The following is a 26,879-nucleotide window of genomic DNA, read 5'->3' on the forward strand; positions in this document are numbered from 1 at the left end:
TCTGTACTCTATTTATGACTCTAGAAAGAAGGCAGTAGAAGTGAATTCACTTTGAAAAGCACAAGCACGCTTAGATTTTGCAATTCTCCAATTTACTGATTAAATTCTGGGTTATATTTACATGTTTTGTTTGTAGTTTTGCTTTAGTATTTATGAATTGAACTTTCCAGTTTATCTTGACAGTTTAATAGAATAGAAACTCAAGTGGTGATCAGTGGGGTGAATATAAGTCACCATCTGAAAATTTTTAAGTTACATCGAGCTTTTATCAAACCACAGAGAAGAATTAAAATGTTATTCCAAGTTTACGTAATGGTTTGATCTTGAACTTCTGGAACCTTGTTAAGATAAGGCTAAAATACAGTCTTTAAACATGTATAAAATGAAAAATGCCTTTTAACCAAGATCAACATTTGACAACTCTGTAGTAAGTTAAATATTCTTTCTGAATGTAGTACTGTAAAATAAGGGGAGAAAAAAATATTGACAGGTATGTCAGAAAAGGCAGATGGTACCAGTTGAAATCATCTGTATAAGGTGCTACTAGAAGACTTCTGTGTGATGCAAGAATCTATTGTTTCTGGGCAGCTACTGTTAGCTTCAGAGAAAGCAGAGAACGTCCTGAGAAAGAGGTCTCTGCTATTTATTTAAGCAACAAACAAAATGAGGAAGGGGGAAGGGAGGGAGAACACTGGCCAAGTCATCTCAGTATTTTGGCAGAGGGTATCCACCACGCTATTTGAGTCCACCACAATCTTAAATCCTGTTGTAGTAAAGTGAAAAAAAATCTACAACCTCTAAACCACAGTGCTTTTTGAAAGAGAGACATGGTATGTAGGAGTAAAGGTAGATTCAGTCACAACTGTATTGAAATTAGTACTGAACACAGAGGACTTCTAAAAATAGAGGATCTGTAAAAATATACAATGAAAGATTCTGGACAGGTATTTTCATGAGCAATTTTAAAAGATTTTAAGGAAGCTGCCTGCAAAATTGTTTTAAAGGACTTGAAGGAACTGCTGAATAAATGTGCAAGAAGATGTCAGATTATGTTCTGTCTTCCAAAATTAAAAAAAAAATATATAGACATAAGAAGATGTTGAACTATTCTTACAACTTGTTTACAAGTGTGAGAAACACTCCACAGCCAATAACTGAGGCTCAGGCGAGGATCTCAGTGAAGCAGTAATTTATTTGTGATTGCGATGGCGGGCTTGACTTGACTTGACACTGTGATTTTCACCTAATTGTCTTAAGAAGTCTGGTTGTCTGCATTTTACATGGTCGCCTACTAAGTTTTCTTATCACTGTAAGCGTATCTCAATAGCACCTTCCTTTTCTCTAAACAACGTAACTCTACAAAAACAACATTTCTATTCCCACACAAGTTGTCAAGTGGCAGAAAAGATGTGAATGTCATTACCATTAATTGAATGAAAACCTTCACTTACGCAGCCATAGTAAAAGAAAAATATGATACAGGACAGGAAATACTGTAATGTCATAAGCTAATGTTTTGTTCTCTTTTGAATGAAATTTACAACTCTAATTACTTAATTTTCCTCAAATCTGAGAATTTAAGGGAGCTCAAGTAGGCCAGTGGGAGTTGGAAAACCTTGTGTGCATACTGAAAACGGGTCTTTTTTTGTTGCTTCGGGGTGGACTTTTTCTACAGATTGGAATGGAGATTTCATTGTGATTGTGGAACAAAACGAATAGGATTGCTTTATGAAAAGCAAAGGAAAACTTGTTTTTCTTTCTATTCAAGACTTCTACTGAAATTGGAGAGGGTGGATTTTTTTTTTTATTTTTTTTTTAAAGTTTGTGAAGTATTTCTGTCTTTTTGGGGTTCATTCATCACCTTAAAGTATGCGAACCACTGCCGTAACCTGCCCCAGTGGATCACACCGATAGCTCGTCTAGCCTACTCCAGTAGGAGAGGCAATTCAGGGAAAGCAGACCCGCCTTGCTACCTGTAGTCTGATTGATGCCTTTGTCTTTCCCCAGTATCCAGAATTACATTTGAGATGCTAGGAGTGCAACTCCGCATAGTCCTGCTAAATATCCATTTATAGACCTATGGTTTGTGAATTTATTGAATACCTTTCTGAAGTAGATTACCCTGTCTGCCTCATGAATCTCTTGTGAAAGCAAGATCTGGAAATTCACTGTTTGCTACATAGCCAAATGCATTATTACTTTTATCTGCCTGAAACTTGAAGAGTGTGCTCCTAGTTCTAGCCTTGCAGGATTTGTGTGAATAGCGATTTCTACTCATTTTGTCCTTTCTGACCATGAAGCTCAAACAAATCCACTTGTGGCCTTTTCCTTGTAGGCGAGCATTCTCAGGTGCATTGATCTTTGCTTGTTTCATTCTCTTCATCATTTTAGTTGTCCTTCTCTAATTCCTCTACATCATTTTTGAGGTGTGATGGCAAGTGCAAACAGTAGATAAGATGTGGGTACAGCAAGGTTTTATTTAGTGTTTCACAGTGACACTTTGTTTTATTCTTTAGCTTCCTGATGACGGTCAATCTTTTATTGACTTTTTTTTTCTTTTTTTCTGCAGCTGCATTTTGAATCAATGATTTTACAGAATGGTGAATGATATCTTAAGGGATCTCTTATCTGAGTTGTAACTTCTAGCTGCAGTCTCAGCATTGTGTATCCATAAATTAGGTTATTTTTCTCTGAGTGCTTTTTCTTTCTTTTGTCTGTGTCAAAGCTCATCTGCCACCTTTTTGTGCACTCTCTTTTTTTCCTCATAATTATCATGGCATCTAACTACTCTAAAACCTGTTTTGCCAAAGGATGAGACCCCGAGCTTGGTGTACTTTGGCATGTAACTGAACATCAGGCTGGAAGATGACATGTAAGTTTCTGGCTAATGTTTTGAAAAGCCTGTCACATTAAAACAAACAGACAAAACAAAACCAAGCCTACAACACATGGCTTCACTTTCCAGTCCCCTCCTTCATTCTCACTTGTTTACATGTAATCTTCTTGGTGAGAGGATTAAAGTCTTTCACAGCTCTGAGTGTCCTGGTTGTGTATGTATTGAGAATTTATCTTGCACCTTATTTTAGTCTAGGATTTTGGTACCATGACCATTGTCATTGCACACATACTAGTTTACTTCCAGGCTCCCATTGGAAGGGAACCAGATGACCCACCTCCTGTCGGAAACCTGAACTTTCTTGGCTGGTTGCTGAGAAGAGACCTGAACTGCATCATTTTGCCTATCACTGCCTGGGCAGCCCTTCTGTAGGTATTTCAGTAGGTATTGCACTTGCATATTCTCTTGCACATCCCAGGACAGCCAGCATACGCTCATGTTCATGCTCTAAAGGCATCATAGTGGGAGGCTACGATGCAGTTTTCTGTTTCTGTATAGGTCAAAGTGAGTTAGCATAAAAAATTAAGGTATGTTGCTTGGACCGCTGGGATATGCTTATACAAGCATTTCAGTTCAGATCCTGAACTAACTTTGAATATACATCTTCTGATCATCCCTTACGTCCTTGTACTATGATTTAGTTCACTTTGAAAGTAGCCTTGGAGTGTGCTACATTCCTTTTGGATGCACCCTTTCTGGAACGCTCCTTCCAGTTAAACGTACACAGTGCTCTCCAACACATGGTGTTTGGTCTGTGGCACTACTTCCCCCAGTCCCTTTGGAACATACGGTGTGAATGTGGGATCCTCAGCACCACCTGCTTTGCTTTGCGGATCTGCTCCTGTTGCCACACACCACTTGTTAATGTAGGCACAGCTGAGGGAACCGCGCAGAACACCAACTGCTGCAGGTGTGGGTAGTCTGTCTTGAAACACGCTGTCCTGGGGTGTCACGGACACAAGCCAGCCCATACTGATTCGCAGAATGGCTGAGGTTGGAAGGGGCCTCTGGAGGAGACAGGGACACCTAGAGCAGGTTGTCCAGGACCATGTCTAGCTAGATTTTGAAGATCTCCGAGGAGGGAGATTGCACAGCCTCTCTAAAAAAGAATTTTGGGTGATGGAGGAATCAGCCATTACATTAACATCAGTTTCAGGAGTCGTTTTAGCTCACCTTGCTTGATTTGGAACTAAAACGGGGGGTAAATACAAATTTAACCGAATCAGTCTTGTAACTTGGAGTGCCTCAACAGAAAGTAGTAGCAAGCAATGGAGGACAGATGCTGATAGGCTTCTGGTCTCTTGTGTCCCAGACAAGTGTCCTAGAAGTGACCGGGATGGATGCAGAGGCTTTGCATAGCGTTGCTAGTATTGAAGGTTGTTACATTATTGAAGGTAATCCATACGCTTCTCTGAATTTCAGTAAAATGCTTTTGTAAAGCAAGATAAATGATTCAGGTTTAATACAAGAATTGTCATATGTTTAAGAAAGGTGGTGGTGGCGTACCTGCTAATTTCTACTAACTCTTTCTGTGGTCTGTGTTGGGACTGGCTGGCTGTTAGTGGTTCCTGGCCTTAACACAAAGAGTAACATTGTTCTTGGGAAACTTAATTGCTATGCTAGAGTGGGAGTATCAACTCTGTGGAGATTTATATCATGCAGAACGAGTATGAGCTATGGAATAAACTGGGGTAAAACATAATAACACAAAATAAAAGTGCTTTTGCTACAAATTAGGAGTTCATAAACTGTAAATGACAGGAGAAAAATCTTGGTATTCTAGTTAATCACCAAACAATTGTGGACCACCGGTGTGAATTGGCAAGGGGAAAAGTGAGTGCAATTTCATTATTACTGTAATTTGGCAGTGAGTGTTGCAGTCTGAGTTGTATGTTGAATATCACACTTCATCCTGGTTGGCAGCGTTGAAAAAGGGCTGAGTGTTTGGGCTGAGACAGATACAGATAGGTTCACCATTCCCGTACAGGTGTCCTTGTACAAGCTATAAAAGAAAGTACAGAGTCCTAAGTGGCTGTGAACACGTGTAATCTAGAAAATGTTTGTATATGTTGACAGTGAGGTGCTAGTGCCACTTGCCACCAGGATGAACAGCAGAGGTGCTCAGCCTAGTAACATGAAGGGGAAATAAATTCAGCTTATTAAAGCATTTTATTTTTTTTGTGTTGTTGTTGTTTTTTTAATTTTAATTTTATTTTTTTTTTATTTAATAGGACTTACAGTAGTATGCGTTAGATGATTGGACAGATGCTTCCTTCCAAATGTCTTTCTCTGTGGTTGTTGCATGTGGAGGATTTGGTGTCTTTTAAAAATGATAGGATGACTGGCGTGGTGCAGCTGAGGTAACTGGCTGATAAATATCTAGATATCAGTGCATCTGTTACCCATTGTGATATGATACTTCCTGCACTGAGCTGCTTGATGAACAAGTCTCCTATCTCATTCTGACGCTGACACCTATGGAAGCAATACAGAGCTGTAGCTTCTGAATGCTGCAGTGGTGAGTTCTTCCTCATTCTTTTTGTGAAGCCAGAGGGGTGACTGCCATCGATTTCATGGGCAGTTGTAGCTTCTGAAAGTGAATAAAGTCAAGGCTGCTACCAGAGGAGCTAGGTAATGTGAAGTGATGTGCATTGAATACAGTTACAAGAGTGTTAGCTCCACATCCCCAAAGAAACTGGATTGGTGAAGAGAAGTGAAAAGCAGTGTTCCTCTAACTGGGGAAGCCACAAGAAGCTTGCTTTGAATGTAAGGGGAAATATTACACAATGGCTTGGAAAATGAAAGGTCAGCAGCAAAAAAAATAAAATTAAAATAAAATAAAATTAAATTAAATTAAAAGGCAATTAATGTAGTTTAAAAAGACTAGAGATTTAACAAGTTTTAGAGAAACACAAAACTGAGACAGCAGCAGGGGGATGCAGCTCTAGAAAATGTCTTTAGAGGAGGTGCACCCATTTAGGCAGTTCACAAATTCAGCTAGACTAAGCAAGTAAAGTTACAATATAGTGGTTGGGGTGGAAGGGGTCACTGATGTTAAATGCAAGGGGGACCAAAAAGTTGCTCATGTCCTGTTTGCTGTTTGAGAGACGTGAAATACGCTCTTTGTATTTTGAAGCTAAGTGCTACACACACTTCACTGGCATGTGAGCTTTGGTTGTTTTTGTTTTCCTCTTTCCCTCATTTGTTAGTGGATTGTCAGTAAGATTTGTGAACTTTGTTTTTCTAAAAAAAAAAAAAAAAAGAAACTTTGTTTTTCTTTTTCTAAAGCATTGTGTTTGATTTGATTTTTTTTTTCTTTCCATACAAATCAGATACATATCTTGGATGGGGATTTTCTTCTGAGTTCTGTAGCTTTCTGGGTGGGGCTGAGAGCAGACTAGGTTGGATTTTAATTCAAAACTGGAATATACAGACAGATACAGGAAACATGGTTTGGTTTATGTTAGTTTTTGTTCTCAAAATCCTGTTATGTTGTAGAGGCTTACAGAGGTCAAAACGTGCAGTTATGACAAGCTTGTTTTTTGAAGGACTCAGGTATTGTGATAAAAAAATAAAACAAATTGGTAGCTAGGGATCATTCACCAAAAATAATATTGAAATATATTTGTAATGAAAAATTATGTGGCTTCTTTTAGTGCTTAAAGTCTTGCTTTAGAGACAAGGTAGATACTGCATACGATAGTGACAGTGTGCTAACATAACTGAAGTAACAGCCAAGATAACAAGGAAGTGTAGCATGGCAAAAAATAAAGCATCTGTATGATGAAATTAAACAAAACTAAAACATAGGTCGTGATAGAAACAAAGAGAATAAAAGTAGATTGTGATAGCTGAAAAGGCTCAGACATTTCATTATACCAGGGCTGCTTGTATGTGGATAAATGAGACTTTGAAACAAAATAAAATCAAGCATGCTTAGTGATGTGGAGAAAGAAACATCTGTCAATTACTGCCGGTTTTTCCCTGGGGAATTAACAGAAGAACTGTCCATCCAGTGCAGGGAGAGAAGTTGTAAGCGCTGATGAAGTGAATGGGAACATAGTCACAGTTAACATCACTGTGGACATCTACACTGGGATTGTCTTCTTCCTTGGGATTTTTCCTTGGATGTTTGCTATAGATGTTGTTTGGTGGATAAAGCATTAGTTTTTTTTTTGCTCTTGGAGCTCTGTAAGAGCAGCAAGATTCTTCCATCAAATACCTGTGTATTGCAGCCCATAGCATGGGTAAAATGTTTCGGACCACTTTCATTCTGGTATGCACTGCTTCCTGATTCACAACTTCATGTCTAAACGTACATAAACATTTTTTTTAATATAAAACTTATCATTTGTATTCTTTCCAAAAGAATATCAATTGGCAGAGGGTGAAGGTGAAATATGTCTCTGTTCTATGCCTATGTCCAGGTGTCTGTAGGTGAGGTAACATTATGTGTTGAATCTCCATGTGTGAGGTTTTAACTATTAGGTCTCGAAGGTTTCTAAGACTTCACAAAACCTTTGCATAAGAAGTACAAACGCAATGTCATTTTAGGCCATTTTAGTACACCCTAATTATTTGGAAGGGTGGGGAAGGCTGTGGTCTTTCACCAGCCTTATTTCTTGAGTCACTTGAGAGAATGGAGTGGTTTGGGTCACATGTCAGCCAACGCTTTAGCCAAGGCTGTAATTCCAGAAACACAAACTCATATTTACATCTGGTAACTTAAATTTCTGAAAAGTAACAGAAATATGAAAAGGCTATGGATTTAGTATTGAAATCGGTCACTACTTCAGAGTTGTAGGATTTTCAAGTTTTGCAGGTAGAAAACATTGATTTTTCTCATAGGTAAAGATGTAAGTACCTCTTGGGATTTTCTACCAGCTGGCACTGCTAACTAGGGTGAGGATAGATTAACATGTTTGATTTACCCTGCTTATTTGCTTTTGCTGCTTCTTCCTAAATGTTTTTTCTGCATCAGTAGTTCTTACATTACAGGCGTTTTATCTGCTATTTCTGCAGAAATTTGTGCTCATTTGCTTTATTTCTTCTGTTTTTAAAATTTTCATAAGATGACTAGGAGTTGTAAGAGTTGATGTTGTTCACTTGTATTAATAAAGGGGAGAATATTATAACATAAGTGTATTTCAGGTGGCTTCACGTACATTTGCATTGTCTTTTACTTGCAGCATTGTTTTCTGCATGCTCTAGTTTGTAGAAGATAAACTCTGCACTATCTGACAGAATTCATTCACAGAAATAATGCCACGTTCAAATAACTCTTTAATCAGCTTTTAGTTCTAAAGCAATGTAACTACTTCACATAAAAACAAAAACAACAACAAAAAAATGTTTTTCCTGTGATGTAAATTCTAATAATGTAAGGAGAGGAACTGTAAATGTGAAGAGTCAGTGCATCACCTTTATGGCTGGACTTCCTTCTTTTGTTTTTGAAATGTGTGTGAAGATAGTCATTTTGTAATCACTTGCTCTTTTTAGTTTCATGCACATCCGTGTTTACGTGAACACGTTTACATTTCAGATTTTCATATAAGCTCCAGAAAACACACCAGAATTGAAGGATGTTGCCTTCAGCCACTGCAGATTGATTTGGCTCTTATGCTTTTAGCATTTGCAGCTTGGTCTTGCTTTATATGCTAGACGAGGTTTATGCCAGCCTAATTGGTTGCTGGCATTCCTGAGTTTCACAGCTGCTGTATTCAGCTGTGTACTAGAAAAATATAATGGAATACTGTTTGTGAGAGCAAGAGGCAATTGTAAAGATGTAAATGTGCTTTCTGGCAGTTCAACAACATGTAAACTTTTAATAACATATTAAGAATTTTGAGGAACAAATTGCATGGGTACGTTGCCAGTTTAAACATAGTATGTATGTTTTCTATTTAAGCTGAGAATATTTGGAGGTTGGACATAACGTTTGTTAATGTTTTTTTAATTTTTTTTTTTTTTTTTAATTCAATCCTGACTTTCTTGGCCAGGGAGCAGATGAAGTCTGGCATAGAGATGGAAGACTTATTGTGATTCTTTTGTTATGGCATGCTGGCTTACTGTGTTTGTGAGAGGATTCAGTATTTTCTATTCATTCACCAGCCTGCTTTGATCTCCTTTCACTTGTTATGACAAAGTTTAAACCTTTTTTTAATTATTATTTATTCTGTGGCAAAAACAGTAGAACAAAGGAACAGGTAGTATGACTTAGGATGGCTTGGTGACTCATATAGTGTCATGAGTTTCAGATGTGAACAGCGGTTTTCTTCAAAATTTATAGAATTTGGTGACATGTTAACAGTTATTATAACGTTCTATAGATTATTTTTCTCTGAAGTTACATTTTTAATATATAAGTTTTCCTTTGATTCCACATTGACAGCCGGGCCAGGCCTTAAGACTGTAGCAGAAAATTTTATCACCGTACGCTTGATGAGTCTGCCAGTTCCTGTAGTGCCGAAGAGGTTTTTTTGTGTCCTTGCAGTCCCAGCATGTTGTTTGTAGCAATGGATGAAGTGGCACCGCTACAGGAAAAAAAGTGGGCTGTATTCCTAGTTTGCTAACAAATCAGAGAACTAATTAAAACAGTTCCACAATGGAGGAACTTTTTCTTGCACAAAATTAAGCCACTGTAGGTTATTAGCAGCGGAAGAAGTAATGGAGAGGTGTACTGAGCACCACACACAAAGAAAATTTGCACAAAAATGTTTATCCAAAGAAGTGAAGTGCAGGAATGCCCTGCTGAGTGAGCCAGCTTCATAATCACCAGCAGAATTAGGGCATAGTCCCAAGGGCAGGACATGCTTGTGCAACATTGTTTGGGTGCAGAGGAAAAGAGGAAGGTCTGCACGTGGTGAGAAGGGTATGGCTGTGTTTTCTACCCCTGCATCTCCTTCATTTTTCCAAATCCAGGTTGATGTCCACGGAGAAAGATGACAACTATGCTCTTCATGCATGTCGGGTGTGAGTGAGCGCAGTGTTAACAGTAGCAGTGTTCGTCACCTTTTTCTTGCCCTCTGTGAGCAGCTCAGCATCAACACTGTTGCTGTGGGTACCAAAAGTGAGGATCCAGACCTCGCCTTCAGTGGTGTGTGGGAGCAATGGAAAATGCAAGAGAGTGCTGCTGAAGAAGCACTAATGGCAGCATATACAGAGGAAAAAATACGGCTCGGAGAAATAAAAACTAGCAAATGCTAGAGGAAAGGAACTAAAGAAAGGGGAAAGTTTTTTGTTTGTCTGTTTGTGTTTAAATAAGTAAAATACTACTCAACTTTTTTTAGTAGATAATTGAATCTTATGATTATGCTTGGAGCAAGGATGAGTGCAGAGTTTAGAAATGGTTTTGTAATGTAATGTCCATTGCGAGGTAAGTGCTGCAGATGTGAAAGCACCACTGCCTGGGGCGCCAGCTGCTACACGAGTCCCTGCATTTGCTTTGATTTTGGCTGAATTTTAGTTAGTTTGCCCCTCTGAATGCTACATTAGACTGCAAAGATTTGCTGGTACCTTCCTGGACACTTGTTCCCTGCCTTTTGTCTTAGATTTAACTCGGTGTGAAAGATTAGGCAGCCTGTACGGTAAAAGAATTGCTAAAAATACCCATCTATTACTTGTGCTGTTAGGTGAGAAAAATTGGATACGAGTTAAGCTTTATCTTCCTTTCTCTCTCTCAGCAGGCCCTAAGAGGCTTGGAGTATATAAAAACATTAACTTTGGAAAACTACCAAATTGTGACTGAAGTGGTTAAAAGAGAAGTTTGAAACAATGGGTGGAGGAGAAACTGGGTGGATTCTCTGAGTTGTAGGAAAGGAGAAACAAATCACAGAATCATAGAATCATCACAGTTGGAAAAGACCTTGAAAATCATCAGATCCAATGATCAACTTGTCCTATTGAGTCCCGCTGCTAAAGCACACCCCTTACTGCCTTGTCTACATGTCTCTGAAATAAAGAAAGTAAGGCTCACCCGAAAGGCAGGCCCGTGGGTGGGCATAGCTGGATGGGGAAGGAAGCAGAGGGCTCAGTGGGCCCACTTGTCTCCGTGCCCAGGTGTCTCAGAGAGCTCCATGGAGTGCCGTTGTGATAACTGAAAGGGTTCCATTTGTGCTTGGATGGCTGACGCCTGCATCACTAAAAGAGCCACCGTGGCCAATGCTCCAGCTCAGCTGAAGCCCAGGTGGAAGGAGGTGCGTGGCTGTCGGGGAAAGTATTAGCTCGTGGGGAGAGGTTGATGAAATGTCTGACTTTATATGAAATGATTGTGATCAACACTGGTACCTGCTTTCAGAAGTCAGAGGTAGTTTTGTTGGTGTGTTGGAACATAAAATAACGAAAAAGCCACAGAATGGTTGAGGTTGGAAGGGTCCTCTGGAGGTCTTGTTGTCCCACTCTCCTGCTCAAGCAGGCTGACCCAGAACAGGTGTCCCAGGACCGTACTGAGATGGCTTTGGAGTATCTGCAAACACGGAGACTGTGCAGCTGCTTGGCAGTGCAGTTCTGCTTGTCGTTCCAGGGAGTGGTTCTTGTGGAGAGCTGCTGAGGGATGAGCCTGGCTATGGGAAGGAGAGGAACTTCCTCTGGGCCAGTGCTGCTGCTGGGCCAGATGAAATTTGGGTATGGAGGCAGCGGGTGGGAGCCTGCAAGGCCAGGGCTCTCCTGGCAGAAGGAGCAGCAGGCCTTGAGGACCCTCGGCCTGCCTGTTGGTGGATGGGTTTGGAGGCTGCCGCCCTGGTGCTTGTCAGGCCCCTGCTGTTCAGTGGCCACTCCTGTCAGGGAGCTGGATGCGCAGAGTCCAACCTAACACTGCCAAGTCAACCACAAAGCCATGTCACGAAGTGCCACATCCTACATATCTCAAGTGCTTCCAGGGATGGTGACTCCCTGGGCGATGCCACTGTTCTCCAAACCTGTACAACTGCAAGGGGTTGTTGTGCCCCTAGTGTTGTACCCAGCATTTGGGCCTGTTGAATGCCATACAGCTTTACACGGCCCATCGATCTAGCCTATCGAGATCCCTCTGCAGGGCCTTCCTAGCCTCAACCAGATCAACAGTCCTGCCCAAGCTGGTGTAATGGGCAAACTCAGTGAGGGTGCACTTGACCCTCTTATCAAGAAGGCTGATCAACAGTATTGTCCCCAGTCCTGACCCCAGAGGAACACAACTTATGTCTGGTCACCAATCAGATTTAACTCCATTCACAACAACTTTTTGTGGCCGGCGTTCTAGACACTTTTTACCCAGTAAACAGCACATCTGTTCATCGGCCATCAATAGTCAGTGTCTCTAAAAGATGCAATGTGGAGGAGACCTATGAAATGACATACAGAGAAGGATCAAGGCATTTTCATAGTTAAACTGTTGACCAGTGGAATCAATTTATGCATGAACTGTCTGTTCCAGTATGGTCAGGTTATGTTTTGGGAGCAGTATGTGGTTCTTGGTTATGTGGAGGTTGGCTCGTGGATGGATACAAACATGAGGTCAATTAAAACAGTATTCTGGTGTGACAGGCAGGCAGGATGGTGGAAGAGGAGTTGCATATGAGTTGGTTCTATGGGAGAAGGTTTCTGCCGTGTATATATATACTTGGGGAGTAACTTTTTGTACGATAAGGTTCTTACTGTATCATCTATGTTTGCCGCTCATACACAACAGAGTTAGGGATTGCTTGTTTGTGCTATGGCTCATTAAAGAGTATCTGAAGAGCAATTACATTGGACTTGTATTGCTTAGAAAGCTGAGTTCTTGGTGTACTTAGGGCAAAGCATGGGTGTGAAATCAATGTGACACATGGATCTTGATCCTTTTGTGTCAGTGCATGGCTGCTCTGCTCTTCCAACCACTCCTTGCTACCATACATAGGAAATATGATAAAGTGTGATAGGGGATATAAAGAAAAGTGCAATATATTATTTAAAAGGAAAATCTGTATTCCTACTAGAAGTTTACTGGTTTTATTTGTCTTTATAGGGGCTTATTGGCTTGAGATCTTTCACGTGAAAAATCATAGCATGGCACTGTAGCAGTTGTTTATAAAATGAGGATTTGTATTGTTCTTACAGACAGCTTAATTTTAGCTGAAATACAAACTGATTGAATGTCCATAAGGAATGGATATCAGAATACTATGTCAGGGTGCTTTACTCCAGTCTTGGGACACTTAATGTTGTATCAGCCTAGAAAGAATACAAAAAAGCCTGTGTGGAGCATACCACATATACCACAGTAAACTTTCCCACCCATGGGGTGGGAAACATTTCCATTATATTGAAATGTTACTGAAACTTTTTACAGGAAAAAGATTTTAAGTGGTGTGGCCTTCACATGGTATTTTGCTTACTTACCACTGTTTTATATTTCTTGAATTTTTTCACTGGGTCCCAGTAGAACCTCTGCTAGTGGTTCACATCTAAGCCAGTTTATAGAACGTGGCCAAGAACCTTCTTTTATTTATTTTCCTTTCTTTTTTAACCATCTTCTTCCTGCTGTCCTCTGCACACATGTATTCAAATAGCTTCTGAGATTTTTTTTTTCACCTGTTAATAAATGATTGTTTGTGTATCCTTTCCAGGACGAATTCATCAAGCTATGGTGACATCCCTAAATGAAGATAATGAAAGTGTAACTGTTGAATGGATTGAAAATGGAGACACTAAAGGCAAAGAGGTAAACTTAACTATTTTAGAACCTTTCTCTTTTTAAATAATGTATAGACTACATGAGTGTTACTTAGAAATTTGCACTGTATAAATGAAAAGAAGATATAAATATTAATTTACTTAATGATTCTTTGGTTACAGACTGTTTCGAATGGGAGCTGTTGTGAAAATCTTGTTATCTGTTGTGTCAGATTTCACTTCCTGAGCTCTGTGTCATAGCTTTTAAATAGTGCTTTTCATCTGTTGATTTTGAACTGGATTACAAAGGCTGAGCTTTCTATCCCCTCTTTACAAGTAGAAAAATCAAATTTTTGAGAGGGAGAAAGACTTGCAACTCAGGCAGGAAAACGGTGGGAGAGCTAGATTAGAAATTCTTTTGTGCCTGTCTTAATGAGGAATTGGACTCTAGTTTGTTTATTTACCTTTTTTTTTGGCATTAATTTTCTAGGCTTGCTTGCTTTAACTATCTTTCTGTGTGTCTCAGTTATGTTTTGCTATCCCTTTTTACTCAGATTTTTGGACCAAGCTAGCCTATTCAAGCTGAGATTTTGAGAAACATCTCAGCATTACACCTAACGAGTTATATTAAAACACAGGAAAAAGAAAAAAAAATATGAACATGTCCTGGTGATCTCATCCATGGAGCTCAACCCTCTAGACATAAAGAATCCATACACTAATGATATCTTTGAAAGGTCCAGCCAAGGGAGGTGGCAGTTTAGAAACCAAACTATTTAAGATCTTTAAGAAGCCAAGTTTCAATAGATCTGAACCTTCCTAGTTTTTAGATCTCGTCGCCTCCTCAGATAATGGCATTTTGAAAGAGAACTTAGAAGAAAAAAACAGGGTAATATATTTAATATAGATTCAATTTTGTTTTTACTTTTTTGCTCACTGTAATTTGTCTGTTCCTTTTGCACTGTCTGGTAAATTTCAGATAACTGAGATCTCCTTTTTATGTTATGGAATGTCTTTCATTATCTGCAGTAATTTTTTTATTTTTATTTTTTTTGCATTAATACTAGCTATTTCTGTTTTGATTTAATCACTCTACAGAATTACAAATATCTGTTGGTCATTTGTAATTCATCTATTTTCTGAAGGGTGTGTGTTTCAAGTAAGACAATAACAAATGCTTAAGATGTTTTAGTGAACACAGAATGAGATAGCTCAGGTTACAGAATTAAATAGTTGTCTGGTAAAAACAATAAATTTATTTATTGTTTATTCTCAAGTGTAACAACAGAAATTGAGAGGTTGAATTTGTTCTTAGACTCACAAATTTGCTTTATATTCTTTTAAACAGATTGACTTGGAGAGCATATTTTCACTTAATCCAGATCTTGCACCTGATGAAGATATTGAACCTAGCCCAGAGACACCACCACCACCTACTCCATCAGCCAAAGTAAACAAAATTGTGAAGGTTGGTAACACTTGTGCAGTATGTTCATAATAAACTTACAGAACTTCTATACATATTGTCATGCTTGAATTTTTAAATCTTACTTTCGTCTGTGGAACTACTTGTTGAATACGTTCCTTTTATTCCTGTGGTGAATGGGGGGGTTTCTGAAAATTTTCTAAGAAAAGGTTTGGCAGGGAGGTAGATGACTAGACTAATGTTTATATAGCTAGGTATAGCTCAAGTAAAAACATAGAAAAGGAGGTAGTTTTGAATCAGTACGTATAGTTCAAGTAGTCTTCGCCCTAGGCTCTTCGGGGTGGGATTTTGTAATTACCACCTCTCTGTGTTACTGATGTTATGTCAGAGGAAGTGGTGAGGCTGTAATTTATGTTTTCAATAGACAGGTGATCAAATAACAGATTTCTTTCTTCATAGAGTCGACGAACTGTGGCACCTATTAAGAATGATACTCCTACCAGAGATAATAGAGGTAATTGTTACATCTGACCATTTCAAGGAAGGAAAAAATATGGAAACATTTTGACTTCCTGCTCATCTAAAATTCTTTAATAGTTCGGCTTTTCTAATTCAGTATGTATACATGTGACATGTAGAAGACATGGCACATCATTCCTAGAATTACTTGTATGTGTATTTAGGAATGGGTATGTATGAATAATATTTATGTGCAAGTTTAAGCAGTATAACATCAGGAAAGTTAAGCTGAATGAACTGAGGGTGCAACAATTTGAAGTTAATTAATTATGCTATTATAAATCATTATAAATTATGTGTGGACTTTTACAAATTAAAACATCCTCAATTTACTTCAGCCTAATGGAGTGTTTCGATATACTATATGTATTGCACATAAAATTCTTACACTTTCAATTTTTTGGCTTAGTTTTCTAACAGTCTGTGTGTAAACATTAATTCTAAGAATTCTAAGAACACTTTAAACCTACAAGTTATTTCTTTACAGTTAATAGTGAAAAATCTATAAAAACCATAAAAATGACACTGAATAGTAGGTGAAATGAAGTAAGTATTAGATGACTGCAGATGTAATGCATCTGTAATATGGAAAGGAATAGTTACTGCTTGTTGTTTTAACTTTCTAACCTGTGTTGAACATAACTAACTTTGGAATGTCATCTCTATGTTATTAATCAAAGCTGTTACCTTCACTTTCATGCTTTTCTGGCAGAGCTTATTAGTAGAACTTGCAAGAAACTGGCCAGCTGAAGCAGAGGTGCTTGAAGCAACTCTTTGAATAACAACTTATGATATTCAGCTCTGCCAGAGAGGCTTGCATGCTTACTACGTTCACTGGGAACAGATATCTGCATCTTTAGAAATTGGCATCTCTATCACATATGGAATAAGTGCATAAATGTAGGCAGACATGTTGATTGCATCCATATCACTTTCAATGTGGTCTCAAAAAGGTTTGTTTCTTCCACTTGTAGTTTGAGCTGCACTTGGCTGCATTTCATTTGTTTCCCTCTAGTCCTCCCAGATATTGTTTGATGGGGTGGAACTATTTTTTAATTTGTAGAGAATGTGAAACAGCAGGGCCATTTTCTTGCTTGGTTTTTGGTATAATCACAATATAAATAAAATTACAGCATTGAAGGACTGTGTATCTACAAATACATTCTTCATTCTGTGTACATAATAAGCTATACTAATTGTGTAGTAGAGTATTTAAAAGTATGCACAGGCAGCATTAGTACTTCATAATTATCTTGCGTTGATATATAACATTAGGATAAAAAAGGCTGCATACCAAATGTCTTTAATAATAGATTTTCCATACATATGACTATCCTCTGCACTCACTAAATTAATGCGTCTCAAAAGAGGCCTTGTTTTATCTTGTCATACTAAAACATTTCAGAAGTTGGTAGAAATGTTATTCTTTCACATCTAGATCAACTTTGTGCTTTTCTTCTGCAGTGGTTGGTTCTGCACGTGCACGGCCCACTCAGCTTCCTGAGCAGTCTTCCTCCTCGCAACAGAACGGTAGTGTTTCAGATATATCTCCAGTTCAAGCTGCAAAAAAGGAATTTGGACCCCCTTGTATGTAAACAGTGTATCAAGGATTCTTTCATTCTGGGCATTACATGTACATTCTCTTGGATTATGTTGTTGTCCATAAATGACAAGGGATCTATATATGCAGTTGTCTGTAGGCTTCCTTACAAAGTTTCTTCAGAGCCCTGTGGCTAGACAAATGTTCATTTTTGTCATAGTTGTGCTAGTGCTTGGAATTTGATTTTTCTTTATCTATTTTTCAATCATGAATGTGTGATTTTTTATTTTTTTTTAAATGTGCCTGGACTTGCTTTTAATATGAACCAAGAGATCACATGTACCTGTCCAAATGTATCTATCCAAATGTTTTTTGAGGGTCATTGTCCTTGTATTTTTGGTTGTGTAGTTATTGTCCCATTCCCATATTTTTAATTTATTTATTCAATGAATTTTAGAAATTAAATTTTTATACTTATTTTGTAGTAACCCTGATTTCCTTGAAAAGACAGTTGATATAAATAAATGCATTCTAAATATTGATTAATTAATATAATTGTAGTGTAAATACTAAATCCATGCAACACACTGAAAATATTTTAAATTATATCGTTTTCTCTAAGCACGTAGAAAATCTAATTGTGTAAAAGAGGTTGAAAAATTGCAAGAGAAACGTGAAAAAAGAAGGTTACAACAACAGGAACTTAGAGAAAAAAGAGCGCAGGTTAGTATTTTTAGTTTAGATGGTGCTTTTTTTCATTTTTCAGTAATTTTTATGAACTGTAATAGTCTTGAAATTAAAATGTTTTCATCCTGCATAAAAGTTTGATAAGTCATTTTGTTGCATAGCTGCATTGGTCTCATAGCTATATATACAGTTTTCCCCCTCTTTTTCTTCCTACACAAACAATTGCTTACAATTACTTATCTTTCCATATGTTATTTCAAAATCAAGTGCTGATGATAGCTGTTTTTTAGGGAAAATATGTTGATAAAAATAATCAAGGCTTTGGCTTTTAGATAAGGCTTTTATTCTATGGAAGATATTTCAATATTATGGTAAATTGTTCCTTATGATCTTTGATGCTTTGTAGGAGATGTGTTTAAGGCTCAGATTTGAACAGTGTTTATTTATTTTTCTTTAAACCTGTCTAGGAATTTATAGTTTAGCTTTGTATTGTGCAGGCAGGTTGGCAGTGAGCTGTTAGAAATTTGTGTGAAAGTTGCTAATCCTGTGAGAAAAATCTCTAAATATTAAATGACTTTCTGTCACAGTAGTGTAAAAGCTTTAGCAAAACTAGTAGTGTAATCTTGTTGGCAGGCTTATGCTTATGGGTTAATCTCTCTGAAGAGATGCTACCAATCTGCTACTGGCATGAGAAGTACCACCACTTAGTAAATAATTCAGACAGTTTAAATTTACTTCATGCTTTAATGATGTTTCTAAGCTGACCTAGAATGACCTATATTGAATTCACATTCTCTAATTTTCATCCACTTAAACAAATGAAAAATACTGCTATGTCTTTATGTGTGAGGAACAATTAATTTTTGGTTTATATCATAAAACTCTTTGACATGGTGCTACACCTAAAATATTCATTTTATCTCACTTTTGTGAATACTGCCTTTGCACCTAAGTCTTAAACTTCTGTATGAGAAAGTTGTGGTTGCCTTGATGACCTCTCTGTATCTGTGCTTTCTGGTGCTTTGCGTGTTCTGTTGTGAAATACAGCACTGTTTGCTAGTGGGCAAAAAATCACTGTCTTCTAGTGGGCAAGACCTTTAAATAGAATTTGAATAACATTAAGCAAATACTTTTTCCATAATAAACAGTACTTCTTGCTGAATTTTAGAAGGAAACATTTCAGGAGTAATACATTTTGTGTGGACTTACTGTAAGCAGTTTTAAGTAGTCAGGGTGGAGAATATAAAAGTATAGTCAACTTCTGATTACCACGTCACAGGTTTATCTGAGATGGGAATCAACTCTGTCACAGACGCACAGACATCTGGTGGTTCAGTTTCAGCTCGTTAACCACAGTGCATTGCTTTCTGGAAGTGCCTGTGCTGCTTCCACAATCTGCTGTGGTCCAGGAGGAGCTTTAGTTTATTTGTGGGGAGCCATGCAAAGCTCAGTAAGGTCTGAGGACCAGAGCTGGCTGTGTATGGCATCAATAGGATTTCGCCAAACTGCAAAAAATGCTATTTTAGGAAAAGATGTTTGAGTAATTCTGTAGCCTGCCCAGCTCTACACCTCTGACTTAGCAAGGCTTAGACAGGTTCCATGCATGAGCTCTCACATGTCCTTTTGCTGCTGTACTTGTGGTTCCAGGTTTAGGGGTAGGAGGGTTTGTGAGCCTGGATGTAGCGTAGCATATTGTGTATCTTTGGGATTGCTTCTCTTTCTGGGGCCTCTTGGAGTGTTGGAAGACAGTTGGACTTGATAACTGTAGAGGTCTTCTCCAACCATAATTCTATTATTCTAAGAGTTTCCAGTGCATTTAAGTCGTTGTAGAAGTTAACTCAGGACCACTGGTAGGATCATCCTCCTTTATCCATCTCATGTAGAGCAGGTGGGGTACCTGCACTGTCCTCTGCAGCCTATTTTACACTTTTATAGTTGTCTATCCATTTGTTTGTTGGACAGTGTTATCTCAGATTAAGAGGCGTTGACTGCATGTACTGCCTGTTGTGAAGTTGTTTGGTAGTGTTTCTTTAATGTGCTGATTCTGACAAAAGTGGGAGTCATTTCTCTTCTTTGAGTAGGCTCGTAGTGAGTCCTGAATTAAAAAAGTGTTTTTGACAACCAAAAATATTAAATAAATGTCATATAATGACCATATAATTTCCTTTCTGATCAGTAAATTACTTACATCAGAACATCAGTTAATATGTATTTTTCTTTATGAGTGAATTCAGAACTAATGTAAATCAACCCATTTCAGGAAAATAATGTAAGAAATTCTGTTGCTTGCTTCTCTAGGATGTTGATGCTACAAACCCAAATTATGAAATTATGTGTATGATAAGAGATTTCAGGGGAAGTTTGGATTACAGACCATTGACAACTGCAGATCCTGTAAGTATCCTAGGCAACGTGGAAATTTTTTTTATCCCTTTGTATTTTTAATATGGGTTTTTAATTTTTTTTTTCCAATGTATGAATATACTTCTGTCTGTAATCATGAAAAATAAGTTGCTTAATATGTATTAGTGTTCTTTATAGCATGGATTTATTTTTTCTGCATTTTCCTGGGATGCTAAGTGATGTGCACACAAAACACATGGGTTTCTTTGAAAAACCTTGTGGGGTGTAAAGATGAATATTTGATTTTTCAAGGTGGTGAGGGCCTTTGATTTTCAGAGAAGTGAGGGGAATTCTTAAATGACTTTATCAGATGTCTGTGGAAATGTGAGACCCTAACAATTTCCATTAATAAGATATCCACCCTGTTACAGCTGGGTTTGCTTGCTGTGTTATAAGTTGTATCTAATACTTTACAGAACCCAGTCACTATCTACACAGTTTTTTTATCCTTAATGTATGGCTGACTTTCAGTTTTTTGGTTATTGTGCAGATGCAATGGGCTTTTGCTCATTGAGATGACTCAATGTATTGGAAATTTCTCTTACTTTATATGATTGGTTAATTAATTCAAAAACAGAGGTAACATATCCTATAACTGGAACTGAAATATAGTTTACTGAAAGATTTTTTCCTTTGCAGATTGATGAGCACAGGATATGTGTTTGTGTACGAAAACGACCACTCAATAAAAAAGGTACGACCATGTAATATTTTGCAGAATGCTCTTTCTGAAAAGCTGCCTCCGACAGTCATATTATTCATACTGAAGAGATCTAGAAATACTGATCAAAGGTGAAACTCCACTAGTATTAGCCAATGTATGTGAGGGACCCAGACAATTTATAGATTTATCATAACCTGGATAAAGTCAGGGAGAAAAGTAGTTTAAACTGTCACAATTTTGTGGATTGGGAGTAGAGGCACAGAGACTGCAAATTTCTTCCAAGGTAATATAGGGTGTATTTAGTTGTTTTAAACATCAATTCTGCTATAATTTCTTGAGTAATCTTACAGTGGTAGAATCACCATTTTTTTAAACTATCCTTTAAGTAATCTCCTGATCAGTGAGCTACCCAATGAAAGCTTTTATACACATTTTTTATACATGTATTTTTTTTGTATTTTCAAGTGGACCTGAATAAGATGTTTAGAACAATTCAGGTGGTACCTACATGTTGGTGTCCTATGACACTTCAGGCACCCAGGAGTATCTAAGGCATCCTCATAGGGCTTGTGGGTTACAGACAAATGGGAGACTCATCTGTAATTGCATCTAAGGATTGGGCAAGATACCCTGGGGCATATTAAGTGACACTAACCACCTGTTTTTAGCTGCTAGAATCATTCCCTAGTGACATCTTTGTATATAAGAGTATTATATATACAAACTTACTGCCTGCTCCTTAGGCTGGAGACAATATTCCCCAAATTGTTTAGGTTTTCAACTCCAGTAAATGCCAGTCTTCTCATGATGTTCTCCACTGTCAGTGGGAAAGTGAGAACTACAAATGTTTCTGGACTGGAACCCATCTGAATTCAGCACCATTTTAAGCTGATTTTTATCTTAAAGGACATTTATTTCTTTCCCTTTTTGTATATATGTGGTTTAGCTAAAAGACTCAAAGAGTATCACACTGGCTATGAAACTACATGAGATGTATTTAGTGTTTTTGTACTGTCAGAGCTATACATTAAGGATTATCTGAAGCAAGCATTTCCAGAGGGATATGGGAGAACTGTACAGGAAAGAGAAAGTGTATTGATGTCAGAATATAATTATTTTTTTCCTTCCACAAACGAGCTGCTTTTTGGAAGGAAAGCTCACACTGGAAGGAAAGTACACATTGGAGCTGCTGCTGCTACATTTTTTTTCACTTTTAAATTAAAATATATACATATAATAATCTAAAAGGAATGCAAAACCTCAAGAGCTGGTTAATTTAAATTATTTTTCACAATCTGTAAAATAAGGATATTAAACGCACAAATCTGTTAGAAGTTCAATTTCTGATTTAGCCTTGAAGGTTATCTGTAATAAAATTTTACTTGGAAATCTGATACATTTTGGGAGAAACATTGCCTTCTAACTGCACAGAAGGTGGACAAAGTGAAATTATAGTAAATGAAATCAAGCTGTCTTAAGGCTAATTTATGGGATTCAAAAGTAGTACTTCAAACTCAGTAAGTTGCAGACCTTAGGTATTAGTGGTTAGAAACTGCTGAGGAACTATTTCTGAAGAGTTTGTTGGAATCACAAAATCAGAGAATGTCCGAGGCTGGAAGGAGCCTCTGAAGATCATCTAGCCCAACCCACCCACCAAGCAGGATCACCTAGAGCACTTTGTGCAGCATGGCATCCAGGCAGGTTTTAAGTATCTCCAGAGAAGGAGACTCCACAGCCTCTCTGGGCAACCTGTGCTTGTGCTCTGTCACCCTCAGTAAAGTGCCCCCTCATATTCAGCCAGAAACTTGTGTGCTCCAGTTTGTACCTTTTGTACCCATTGCCTCTTGTCCTGTTGCTGAGCACAACTGAGAAGAGACTGGCTCCATCCTCTCGACACACCAGATATTAATAGAGATTGATGAGGTCTTCCCTCAGTCTTCTCTCTTTCCAGCTAAACAGGCCCAATTCTCTCAGCCTGTCCTCGTATAGCAGGTGCTCCAGTCCTCTCATCATCTTCGTAGCCCTCTTCTAGACTCACTCCAGTAGCTCCATGTCTCTCTTGTACTGGGGAGCCCAGAACTGGGCACAGCACACCAGGTGTTGCCTCGAAGATGAGTGTCTAAGTAAAAGTGAAGCTGACACTAAAGCTATTTTGTATTTTTTAAAATAAGCTTCTCTCTTAGACTGGGGAGGAACCACAGAGATAATCCAGTAGTCCTATGATACACTCTTCTGAAAACATGTATTTTATTTTTGAGAATTCATAAGAAGCAGCATTTCTCATGCAACATTTTTAAAATTGAAGAGTATAAAAGAATTGAAAGACTAAAATTGAAAAGCACAAAAGAATATTATTCTGTAAACCCCTGAAGAGAAAAAATAAAAAAAGTTTCCTTTATTATTGCAACAATAATACATCAAAAATATTACCTTTCCCTCTTCATGTTTTGTATTTTGAAGTTCTATAAGGAGCTCAAATTTTTCAATAGAAATCAAGTGTACAAATTCGTGTCAGTCTCTCACACACACATATATATCACCATAGTCTTTGGATATTCCCAGCACTGGTCATTTTGTGGATTCACTTTGTAGGAAGTAGGTCTTCAGGTTGATAATTTAAATTTTTATTTCAGTGAGGTATATTTACAGTTGAGAAATAGGTATGGTAGGTTTCGTAAACACTATTGCACGTTTTCATCAGCAAGGAATACGGGTTGTCCTAATAATTACCCGGGAGCAGGTAAATGTCTTATTCCAAACAGTTGTTTAAGAAATAATAGATTTGACTACTTTAACTGAAAAAGATTTTTGTGTAAATAATTAGCCTTCATATATCCCTTTTTACCAGTGTTCTTTATTTCTTCTCTGTGATTACTGCAGAATAATTACATTTTACTTTATTGCAGTGCAGTTGAAATTTTGATTATATTGTGAATTGAATGCATAATTGTGTTGGTGTGTTATGTCATGAAGTGGTAAGCATTGTACAGTTTGATAAGTTTGTTAACTGATGAAAAGATTTCTATCTGATTGTGTAAAGCCACATCTAATTCTTGAATTGCATGCCTTACAAAATTTTACATAGAAATGCAAGCGGGACACATTATTGATCTTGACTGTACACACAAAAGATCTTTATTTTTGTGCATATCATGGATCGCTGGGTTCTCTGTATTTTGCTGACTCATATCTCCTACAACAACTAGCTGTAAATTGTAATGCACTGTAGTAATTATAACCTGGGAACTCACTATTGAAATTGCAACTAGATAGCTTTTGTTCATTCCCTATGATAGAAAGCATCATTAGCATTTTCAGCTTTCTGCTTACAAGATAATTTTTCAAAAGTGTTTAACTGTAGAGAAATTCTACATTAAAGACCTACACTTTAGGTTCCAGAAGGAATATACAAAAGGAAATCTCTAAGTAGAATGAAAGCAATATATTCATTTTTGGAAGCTGTGAACATATTACTATAACATTAAGATTTACAGAAAATAAAAACAAAATTTTACAATCAAGAAGATTCTCCTAAGCATGTTGGACAGTACAAGTAGTAGACTGCAGTGTTCTGTTTCTCCAGAAGAGAACTTGTAAAAACTTACAGGGTATGGTAGTAATCTGTAAAAAGAGTTTATAAGACCTGGGCAAATAACTTAAATCCATAAAAAGTATTATTATTATAGACTATATCACAAGCTATAATTAATGATGTTTCTTTATCTAATCAACTTTGTAACACTTCTTCTAAATTTCTAGCAATTGCTAGGATAGGATGAATAGACTACCAAAATGAAATTTCTAATTTAGCAGATTATTATCTAGGTATCAGAAGCCCTAGTCTACTGCACTGTTGTTTCTTGGAGGAGCTGTGTTATCTGAGATGTTACAGGAATGTAAACAGTGAAAAAAATGTAAAAAATGGTGTGTTGCTATTTAAATATATATATTTCACTTATTTTATAGAAACTTTAATGAAAGACCTTGATGTAATAACAATTCCTAGTAAAGATGTTGTGATGGTACATGAGCCAAAACAAAAGGTGGATTTAACAAGGTACCTAGAAAACCAAACTTTTCGTTTTGATTATGCCTTTGATGACACGGCTCCTAATGAAATGGTTTACAGGTATGTGTAAATGCTTCTTTTTTTTCTTTTGTGAATATTTTTTTATTTTATCTCTCATTTATCTCCCATATCAGTAATAGGGTCATGGATCTGACCCCTGTTCTCTGTTATCAGATATGTATGTTGCTACCTCCATTCTTTTGTCTGTATACTTATATTTTAACTCTGCTCATCCTGAATTTTCATCTGCAATGTCATCGCCATTTCCACGTCTGTTGACCTCAGTCCTGTTCTCAGTCTTTCTCCAAGCCCAGACTTGCCAGACAGTGTGTATTACCTGCCTTCTCAGCCAGTGAATGTTTGAACAACTTCATTGCTACTCCATCCGCCTCAGTGTTATTTTCTTATTAATTAGTATGTGCATGGCACCTGGGGCATGAGTCATTGCTTTTGGTCTTCAGGAAACTTGGAATAAAAGGGCAGCACCAGCCCCAAATACCTTGCTGTTTGAATATAAGATAATTAACTTTTGGAAACAAATCAGAAGAGGGTGGAGAAAAGTACAAAAAAAGAGCATTGCTATGTTTTTCATATTGCTGAGATTCCTGAGCTGTTGGAAGAAGTCTAGGTGATGTCATGCAGACCTACATGGAAGCTAATTTATTTTGTTCAAAATGCTATAGCTTTCTGATTTAAAAAACAAACAAACAAACAAAACAACAGCAGCAAAAACACACACACACACACGTAGCTCCAAGGTATTTGGATCTCTTTTTTCCTTTATTCTTTCATTTTACTTCCACATCTGGCACAGAATAATATACACAACACTTCAAAAACTTGTTTAGAAGTAGCTGTTTGCATTCTACCTGTCACTGAATGGGTTAGATACACTAGCAGGCAAAGTTACGACAATAGGGTAGGTCATAATACTGGTATACAGTCTAAATATTGTGAAGCATTTTGTGAGGAATATTGATATTAGAATAGAATTTGATGATTTAACTTCTCCTTATGGTTTGAGAGTGCATTCTATAACCCTAAGGAGTATATATTAATTTAATATACTAATGGTAGTTTTTAATCCAACAGTTAGGAAGTCAAAGTTGGCATCATATCCTGGTGGATTGTGGATGAAATGCTGTCATTGGATAAGTGAAAATACATAATAAAAGGTTCATTAAAAAGCCTTGAAAATTTGAGTCCTGCACTTGATAAAATTAGGAGAAGAAAGATAGTGAAATGCAAATCTCTTTAGCCTGTTAGTTTAAAAGACTTTCATTAGTGTAAACTGAAGCAAAGGGAAATCTCCCTTGGAGATTTCTCTGTAATGTTTGTCTATCGTTGACTTTTCTTTCGTCACGTGGAAGGGCTGTGGGAGAGCCTTATGAAGTTTGCCTCTTGCAATGGTTTTCCTCCTGCTTAACAACCAGTTCTTTAATCTCCATTTTTCCCGTTAGTCCTCATTTATCTTTGTGAGCATAGTGTTTAATTGTGAAAGGTGTTTTTGGCATACAGTGTTCCCATATTTTAGTGTTCAGTTTCTTCTGGATAGTTTTTATTAGTTACATAATAAATTAATGGTAATATGAGAAAATATTGAAATATGTTTGTACTCAGCCTGAAACAATCTCTGGCCTTTGTAGTAGTACAGGGTTTTTTCTTCTTCCTCAGATGGCACAATATTGATTATTACTTGAAGGATAGTTTGCTTCAAGGTCTTCTGTTATAACTGAATTAAGAGCAAGATAGGTGTCATGGTAGGCTGCCACAGTGGGGAACAAAAAAATGGTATTACTAGTTACTCCAGTTTTCTTCTGTATGATAAAATTAATGTATTTGTATACTGGAAAACATTTTTCAGTTTGTCAGGAAAAAATCTAATATTCCATTTTAGTAGTTTAATTTTGCCTATTTTGTATTTTGAGTCCTTGAGCCACAAAACTGAGTTGCAAGTTGTTCTTTTTTCAGTGTTAAAAAACTTTTAACACTAGTTTGAATGGGCATGCATTTTGAATATTTAAAGGAGAAACAAAGTTTATATATCTA

The 26,879-nt window shown here is 37.3% G+C and overlaps 1 protein-coding gene across 7 annotated transcripts in view; it reads left to right on the plus strand.

Moving 5' to 3' along the window:
- The window catches only part of KIF2A (kinesin family member 2A), a 53,316-nt gene that overhangs the window by 8,159 nt on the left and 18,278 nt on the right, over window positions 1-26,879 (plus strand). For 4 of the 7 annotated variants that reach the window (XM_084505240.1, XM_084505241.1, XM_084505245.1 and 1 more), the window contains exons 2-9: window positions 13,477-13,571; window positions 14,871-14,990; window positions 15,408-15,462; window positions 16,932-17,054; window positions 17,630-17,730; window positions 19,993-20,088; window positions 20,737-20,791; window positions 24,728-24,890. In XM_084505240.1, the coding sequence (XP_084361366.1) occupies window positions 13,477-13,571; window positions 14,871-14,990; window positions 15,408-15,462; window positions 16,932-17,054; window positions 17,630-17,730; window positions 19,993-20,088; window positions 20,737-20,791; window positions 24,728-24,890 (808 nt within the window). Of the gene's footprint in view, window positions 1-11,072; window positions 11,092-13,476; window positions 13,572-14,870; window positions 14,991-15,407; window positions 15,463-16,931; window positions 17,055-17,629; window positions 17,731-19,992; window positions 20,089-20,736; window positions 20,792-24,727; window positions 24,891-26,879 lie in introns of those variants that run through there. The other 3 variants (XM_084505242.1, XM_084505246.1, XM_084505243.1) reach the window with 2 other exon arrangements.

Source organism: Aythya ferina (genome assembly GCF_964211825.1).
Source record: "Aythya ferina genome assembly, chromosome: Z".
Classification (NCBI taxonomy): domain Eukaryota; kingdom Metazoa; phylum Chordata; class Aves; order Anseriformes; family Anatidae; genus Aythya; species Aythya ferina.